We start from the raw sequence: 8,694 nt of genomic DNA on the forward strand, positions 1-8,694 counted from the left end.
GACGGAGCAGAGGGGAAGGGAGGGGAGGCTGAGAGGGCCGGAGGAAGTGGTGCATTGTAGGGCTGCAAAGCCCATGTAACAGACGATAGCCTGGCCCAGGTCTGGCCAGAGCAGTTGGGTTTCCTTTTCCTCTGTTCCGAGTTGCCACGCCGTCTTCTAGGGTTTGATTGGATTGAGCTCCGCCTACCTCGCCAATCCTTTGGTGTAAGAATCAATTGTTGCGGTTTCACAGATCTCCTTCTTGAGGAGGATTAATCGTCGTTATTAGTCCACATGATGATAGACTTATTTTTATATCCATTGACTAAGTTAGATAGTTGTGGCCATCTCACTCGAGTCTATTGAATTCGACGTTGGACATTTTGTTCTACAAAAATAACCAATGATTGAATGAATTTACACTTCAGGTAAACTGAAGAATCATGGTAATATTGTAATAATAATGTAAAATTTATGAAGTCAAGTTGAGACTTAAAGTACATAGTGTAGATCTCAAATTATGTGACTGACATGTTGAAGATAATCATCAAATATGGTGTAGATCTCACGGTAGTAGGATGCATAATCTAACATTTGTCAGTAGATATCTATGTTCCTATTAACTTGTGTTATGCTAATTAGAATATTTGAAACAACACATTGAAGGTAGTCACTAAATCAAGATGATAAAATATAGACCTTACAATAATGGTGGATAATCTGTAAAAATATGATAGATTCCATAGTTTCATTATCTTGTGTTTCACAAAATTAAATAGAGGTAATCACTTTATTTGATTTTGTATTGTAATTCTGCTTGAGCACTTTTGGTCATAAGAGCTCTTTAGGCTTAATTAAGGTGAATTAATATATAATTCTACAAGAAAATAATCTCAATTGAAAAATTAACATGGTCGTTAACACAACTACATGTTATAGGGAATGCATAATAGCAAACACATTGAACATTACAGTATTCCAGATAATACAGGGTCTGAAATGCATATTTACATGATATAAATATAATATAGTGTAATATATTTTAAAATAAGAGGGTTTAAATGTAAAACGACAAGACACTATATATTTGTAACGCAGTTTAAACAAAAATTAGGTGTTTTCCCTGTAAAAATTCAGAGACGTTAGGCTACCGGCCGAATGGGCCAAAGCAACTTGGGTTAGGACCCATATAGCCTTTGGGCCCATTCGGCCGGGGACGCCCCATAAAAAGAAAGGAATGGGGGTTAGGGTTACCCCACCCCCGCTGTCGCCCCTCTCCTGTGTGGTGTTGTCGTTGGAGAGGCCAATGCTACCATCGGGCAGGTTGGGGTCACTAATGGGTAGGCTGGTGCGACGCCAGGTGAGGTTTCGGGTGGCCAGTCACTGTTGCACGGCTATACACCACGCTGCCATTGCTTGAGTAGTCCAGGTCACCGTCGCCTGGGTAGAAGTCGTCGCCTGGCTGTCCTCGGGCAGGCCAGCGCCGGTGCGAACCGAGCCGCATGTGCCCGGGAAGTGGTCGGGTGCGAGAACGCCGTTGTCGAGTGCGCTGGAAGGGCCATCGATGCTCGCCAATTGTTGGACGGAGCGGACGAGTGCCACCACCAGGATGGATGGATGGCAAGCGCCACCAGCCGAGCATGCCCGAGTGTCCGACGACCGCTTGGGGCGCCTTGCTAGAGTGGGTGAGGAGCCATCGACCTTTGGTTGGACGCAGACCGATCGCATTCATTGGGTCAAGGCCGGACGAGGGCAGGCCCCCAAAGGGAGGCCAAGTCGCCGTCTAGGCAAGACGGGCCACCATCGAACAAGTTGGCTCAGGAACCAAATAAGGGCAGACCAAGGTGCCGTCAGATAGGGCGTGACGCTAGAGTACGGAGTGCCACTAGAGGGCAGATCTCTGCCGGAGAGCGGAAGTGGCGCCGCTAGAGGACGAGTGTGGCCGGATCGGACCATCCGCCGTTAATGTGCGAGTGCCACTGGATTTAGGTGGGGTTATGCCAGCTTTCGTTAAGCGCCAGATGGGTGAGCGACTGTTGGGCTAGCATCACCATATGGCTGACAGGCGCCGCCAGTGGGGACTCATCGCCAGAGAACATAGGATGGATGCCACCGAATGCACAAGTAGGATATGAGTGACTTCATTTTTCTTACCCCGTGTGCTTCTTCTGTGCAGAGGCCTTCATGCCTCTGGTGTTCTTCTTCGCTATGGTGTTCTTCTTCGCTATGGTGTTTGTCTTGTCGTCGATGAAGAAGTAGAAGAATCGTTGTTGCAATGGACTTTCTTTGCCTCTAATCGGATTTGCGTTGATGAGCGTCGTGGAGAGCGCGATTGCATTGCCTTCGTAGCGTAGTGTAGCGAGTTCATCGTCTTCGTAGCACAGTGTAGAGCGTGTTGATAACGTATTACAAGTAATTGTATAGAGACAAAAGGTAGAGGAAATAAAAATTCTTGTTATTGATTTATGAGATGTTTATATATTCATACATGTTGAATAGATATGATAAAATGATATATATATTAAAAAGACATCTATTTTCAATAGTTAATAAATTGATTATATAGTTAAACAACTAATGAGTAGTTATTCCACCGCACCAACTAGCCCATAGTATGCAATTTCGCTTTTTCGCATGCTCATCTCGTTTCCTCTGTCCCAGCTTTTTAGGCATCGTTACCACTACACGTGGAGCAACAACAATGGGCACTCGATATAAATAAATCAAAATGTGGTGCATGAGGGGACTAAAAGCGTAGTGGGGCCCACTCGCGCCTCCTCCGACCCCACTCCCGCCTTATGTGAAAATATTTAATTTTTTTGTTACTCTACCGAAATAGCAATTTCTCCTAAAAATGATAAACAGATCCTCTAGATTTATGACTGTAGAACTATTAACAAATTTACCACTCAGTCCGATGACAGGTGAAAAAAAAAATCAAATGCCTCCACGTGGTGAGCGTGCTTAATCCTCGCCAGGCCTAATCCCACTCAATCCTCAGGTCTAATTGAATATCATTAACACCTCCCTCTTTTCGCGTAACCGCGTGGGCACCGACCCCTGGCCGCTCGCGCCAGCGCACCTGCCGCCACGTCACCCGCCGGGGACCCACACGAGCCCCGGTCTCCCGGGTCCGCTCCCGCCACGCGTGGCACTGCTACCGGAGGGGAGGGGGGCGTGGGGCCCTTCTCGAGCTCGACCTGCTCCTCCGCCTCCTCCCGCGGGCGCACGCAGCTGTTCGCCTCGATCCGCCGTGGCGCCGCTTGTGTGCTCCTGGATCGCTGGTCCGCTGCTTTTCCTTGGATGAGCCGTAATGCCAAGCGCTCATGAGTCATAACACTCCCTTTATTTACTTGCTTGGGTAATTAATTAACGGTTGGCAAAGTTTAATCACTCGGATCGGTTGGTCTTATCCAGATATACACATGCCATGGCCCATGGTCTCTTTCAGGACGACTATCCCTTCCGAATTTTCTGACTGTAACGTTTGCACCTATCTGCAGGAGAGGAGATCATGCTCAGTACTACCGGTGCAAATAAAAAGCATGCTGAATAACTTGTGGCTTTCAGAGGTCATTTGTCGGCAATTATCACACAATATCACTACTATAAAATACTATTTTTAATAATTAGAGTACATTTTTACAGTCCATTCGTTTGAAAAACTAGTGTGCGGTTAGCGAAGATCCGCTATAGTTATAGACCGTTTGTGAAAATATATTTTTACAGACGATTACTTATACGAACCGTTTCTAAAAATATGATGATTATCACAGTTAATATAAGGAACTATCTGTGTAAATGCTATTTTTATAGGTATTTTTTTATATGAACCGTTTGTGAAAATAGATCATTTCCACAAGCGGTTCACATAAGGAACCACATGTGAAAATGAGTGATCGATTATCTTAAAAAAATTATAATTTTTTCATATGAATTCGGATGAGGATAAACTTTATATGAAAATTGTATCACTTGACGAGATCTACAACTTTGTAGTTGAAAAGTTTTTCATTTAAAATCATTTACATGTCCAAATAATCATAAATAGCTTCAAATAAAAAACTTTTCAACTACAAAGTTGTAGATCTCGTCAAGGAATACAATTTTTATATGGAGTTTGTCCTCATCCGACTTAATATGAAAAAGTTATAAAATTTTTAAGATATATTATCACTTATTTCCACATGCAGTTTACATATAGAACCGTTTGTGAAAATGATGGTCATTTCTACAGACGGATCATATAAGAAATCGAATGTGAAAATAAATGATAATATATCTTAAAAAATTCATAACTTTTTCATACTAAGTCGGATGAGCACAAACTCTATATGAAAATTGTAGCTCTCGACGAGATCTACAACTTTATAGTTGAAAAGTTTTTTATTTAAATTCATTTAGATACCCAAATAATCATTTGAAGTTTCGGATAGAAAATATTAAAAGGATTGCATATGGTGTTAGTATCACTAGTAGTTCTCTGATGGGATGGTAAGGGAGGTTCGCGCGAGCTGAGAGGTACCGAGTTCTTGCTAAGAACCGTACGCGCGCATATTTCACGCAAAAAATCGTGTGACTTGCGACGTCGCGATTGTGGGGGTGCATGGTTAGTTAAATTTTTTTTTGCTTTTTTTGAATAAAAAAATGTCGATTTGGAGAACAATTATTACAGGCGGTCCGCTTAAGGAACCGTCTGTGAAAATTAATTTCTACAGACAGTTCGCTTAAGGAACAATCTATGAAAATCGGTTTCTACAGGTAGCCCGTTTAAGAAACCGCCTGTAAAAACCTATTTTCATAGTCAGTTCCTTAAATGAACCGTCTGTGATAATAGATTTTCACAGGCGGCTCTTTTACGCCTGTGAAAATCAAGCCTTTGATTACAAACGGATACGCTAAACGTCTGTAAAAATGAATTATCAACTGTCTTAAAAATAGTTTTTTATTAGTATGTATCACTATCGCCAACCCATCATTTTGAAAACTTCAGATGCAGCGTGTAAGCATTCCATTGCTCATTAAGCAATGAGATTTCAATGAAATTTCAAGCTGACAGCATATAGTTATATAATATATATATGCACAACCTCGCCTCAATACATCTATGGGTGTGTCACTTGCGTGCTTTTGAAACTGAAAGTCACTGATCATGTATATTGGATAGTCTAACCAATTTAGGGCTCCATTGGAAGTTCAAAGAAAAATTATTTTGGAGGATTCAGTTCTCCTTCGGAATTTTTCATATATGGGTTGTTTTGGAACAAAGAAATGCAATTGCCAAATTCCTATGGAATGCATTCATGTGCCTAAATTCTATAGGAAGTTTAACATGAGCTCAAACCTCATGTTTTGAGAAGTACAACGCACCCTACCTCTATCTCTATATACTCTCCTTTCCCCTCCAAAATTATTGTGTCTGTATCCCTGTATTTTGAAATCCTGTAGAGGGTTCTCACGTTCCAATTTTGTGTTTGCCGTATTCTTGCGTTTTCTGATTTTTTGCGTTCCAAAGAGGCCTTAGCATCTCGGTTTTTTAGCTAATAGCCAAAGTTTGATCCTCATCAACTATATATTAAACTGGGTTCCTTTTAATAACTACATGCTAAACCGATTAATTTCGTAGCGGTGCATGAACACACTGCAGATACTACACAACTCCTAACAGATACGCATTGAATCAATCAGCAGCCTATCTATTCTGAATATTCATTACGCCGGCCCTCTGCACGTACGCCTGATTGAACAGGGCACTGTTGAGACTTGCCATGCATGCCATGCCACCATAGCGTGCCATGCAGACAGCGTCCTACATCACAGAGCTATCCGTCTATTTGCCGGTCCATGTGTCGCGCCACCGATTCCCCCGCCCGTCGCCATTGCCGGCTTACCTCAGCCCGCACTGCCGAGCTGGGTATATATAGACCCGGACACGCGACGACTTATGCTTCCCAGCTCCCACCCAACCACTGATCGCTTTCCAGCTATTTCTCACCTGCACCGCTTGTCTCTCTTTGCGTAGCTGAACTAGGCGGCATGGCAAGCGCGACGATGGAGCCACGGATTGGCCGTGTCGATGAGGAGGAGGAGGAGGAGCAGCAGCATGACCGTGTTGACGGTGATGGTGACAGCGGCGTCATGGCGAGGGAGGTGAGCAAACGGGTGTCACGCCTGGCCGTCGCGGGAGGTCAGGCCGACGACAAGGCCGGCCATGAACGAGGCGCTTATAAGATAGGCGGCGGTGGTGGCGTCAGGTCAGCGAAACTGGAGGATTCGGACGTGGTGCACGGCCGGCGCTCTGCGGGCGGGCGGACGCTGCCGCCGCCGCACGCGTGGCTAGCTATCGAGGACACGAAGAAGCACTACGACAGCGACCCGGAGGAGAAGTGGATGCGACTGCTGCGTGGAGGCAGCAGCGCCGGGGCCGGCACCGGCAGGCAGCAACGGCGGAGCAGCTTCAGCGTGGTCCGTCGTGAGCGCGCGGCGCGGGAGGCGTGTCTGGACCGCGCGTGGGAGATGAAGAGGAACTGGCACGAGCGGAACGGCGGCGCGCCCGACGCGGACACCCCCGTGGTCGTGGTGGTGGGGAAGGGCCCCGCCTCGCCGTCCTCCCAGGCGGGGGCGGTCGGCGGCGGCGGCGTGGCCATGGACATGGAGGAGGTGCGGGCGTGCAGGGACCTCGGCCTGGAGCTGCCGTCCGACTGCACCGTGGAGATACAGTGCTACGGGCTCTCTGGCGGCGGCAGCCCCACCCACACCGCCAGCAGCGGCGCCGACACCCCCTGCGACATCTCCAGCCCCGGTACGTACGTCGCACTCCGTGACTAACCATCAGTCACACCCATCGATCGATCGATCGATCGATCGAGAGAGATTTCCGCGCTCTAGACGCGTCTTAGCTATGATACATCCCATGCCATGGCATGGCAGCACGACGAGTCTCTGATCGGTCAGCAAGGGCACTGCAGATTTATTAATTAATTAGGGTTCCTACTCGAGTTGATTAGTTCTGCTTAACCACCCGTCGTACAGCGACTACATCATGTATATCTTATTTCCCCTGCGTCGTGGCAAATTAATCCACGACAGGGACGAGAAAATGACCAGCAATATATATAATCCCGATCCATTACGCGTCGCCATCCAGCTAATTACTCAGTTATCTCCGGCCACGTCGGCACGCTCGCTTGCTCTCGCTCAGTGCATCTGTCTATCACGATCCGTCTGGATCTCTGCTCATCATGAGACTGATCGATGCTACCTGATCACTCGCTACGGGCCTGACGATCGGGGAAGAGAGAACGTGGAAGGCTAGCTTTTTTTTCACACCTCCATCAACCGTCCGAGAACGAGATCAATGTTTCAGACGATAAAGAATGATAGGATAACGAAGTAGGGAGTTAGGGTGAGGGTTGATTAAAGGATTCCAACATTGTTGTCGTTAGACTTAGAATAGCTTATAGGGTGGGAGACCGACCGCAGACGGTAAAGGACTTTCGGATGGGTCACTGACAGGGCAGGAGAGTTTCAAAACAGATATGTTAATGCGTCGACGGGTTAGGGGTGTAGATCCAGCACGGGGCGATACCGGAGACGGCGGGGCAAGGCAGGGCGAGGGAGCGAGGCAGGACATAGGTGCAATCAGAGAAAAAAGACACGTGTGGCTCTAGGAGAGAGGAAGTAGAAAAAAAAGTGGCCGGCCGATTGAAATCAAAGAGTGGTTGAAAGCTATCGTCTAAAGAGATCTAGGTTGTTAGGCATTTGATAAATAACACGATTACGTGGAAGGCTAGCTACCTTGCAAATTGCTTTGAAATTCTCACTCCAGAGCTACTTCTCTCTCTCCTGTTTGTTCTAAGCCTCGATTACTTATGCCTTTGCTAATCACGCGCGGTTGATCAGCAGGTGTGGATCCGATGGACGTGAAGGCGCGGCTCAAGGTGTGGGCGCAGGCGGTGGCGCTGGCATCGACCACCCATCTCGGATCTTGATGCATGCATGCTTCATCGACTCGATCCGGTCTGGTCCTACGTGCGTGCGTCGCAGCGACAAAGCAAGTGATGTGAACAAGCTAGCGTAATCTTTTTTAGCCATACGGGTTTCCTAATAATTAAGCAAAATTTACACCGCCGCCCCTGTGTTTTTCCGAACGAATGTATTGTTACCTTTGCCATATATACATACGTATCTAGTGATCGAGTTAACCTACGGCGCGTGTGTGTAATAATGCTACTCTTCCATTATTTGTAAAAGTTGAATGTAGGAGATTTATAAAGCGTGTGTCATGTATAAAGTGTACGGAGTTAATGTATGCTCTACATTTTGAACGATGATGAGAACTCATATGTCTAACACGTCGCCTTTCTTTTTTCTTTTCTTTTTTTGATGGTAACGCCTCGTCACTGGTGGCGCTTCTTTGTAGGCTAAGGGCGGCATCTCCTTACTCTCCAAATTTCTTATGTCAATACTAATTTCACCACATGAATGAATATTAACAAAATTTCAAAATCAAGTTTATCTCTCTTAGCTACATACTACGACACCTGCTATCTTTTGCTTTTCAAAAGCTAGAAGCCAAAACAAACAACAAGTTCTTGAAAATGGTTTATAAGAACTTGAGAAGCAAATGTTATATTTACTATTAGAAGCCAGGAATTGGTCTAGAATAGTTTTGTGGTTTTTGAGAGATGATGTTTTAAGGGATATTAGTGTATT

At 45.8% G+C, this 8,694-nt stretch overlaps 1 protein-coding gene across 2 annotated transcripts; it reads left to right on the top strand.

Moving 5' to 3' along the window:
• The first annotated feature begins 5,914 nt into the window (after window positions 1–5,914).
• On the top strand, window positions 5,915–8,333 carry LOC133928405 (uncharacterized). Of its 2 annotated transcripts, none has more exons than XM_062374724.1 (2): window positions 5,915–6,781; window positions 7,882–8,333. In XM_062374724.1, exons 1-2 carry the CDS (start codon window positions 6,016–6,018, stop codon window positions 7,968–7,970), a joined length of 855 nt encoding a protein of 284 aa, XP_062230708.1. In that variant the 5' UTR covers window positions 5,915–6,015; the 3' UTR covers window positions 7,971–8,333. The 2 variants fall into 2 exon arrangements, with proteins under 2 accessions (XP_062230708.1, XP_062230710.1); XM_062374726.1 differs by having other exon boundaries at window positions 7,885–8,333.
• Window positions 8,334–8,694: the final 361 nt, after the last annotated feature.

This window comes from Phragmites australis, chromosome 9, assembly GCF_958298935.1.
Source record: "Phragmites australis chromosome 9, lpPhrAust1.1, whole genome shotgun sequence".
Lineage (NCBI taxonomy): Eukaryota > Viridiplantae > Streptophyta > Magnoliopsida > Poales > Poaceae > Phragmites > Phragmites australis.

Excerpts from the sequence above, each read along its gene's own strand:
- LOC133928405 (XM_062374724.1), top strand. The coding sequence starts at position 6,016 with ATGGCAAGCGCGACGATGGAGCCACGGATTGGCCGTGTCGATGAGGAG. Across the intron at positions 6,782-7,881 it reads CTGCGACATCTCCAGCCCCG|CAGGTGTGGATCCGATGGAC; the intron begins GTACGTACGTCG and ends GCGGTTGATCAG.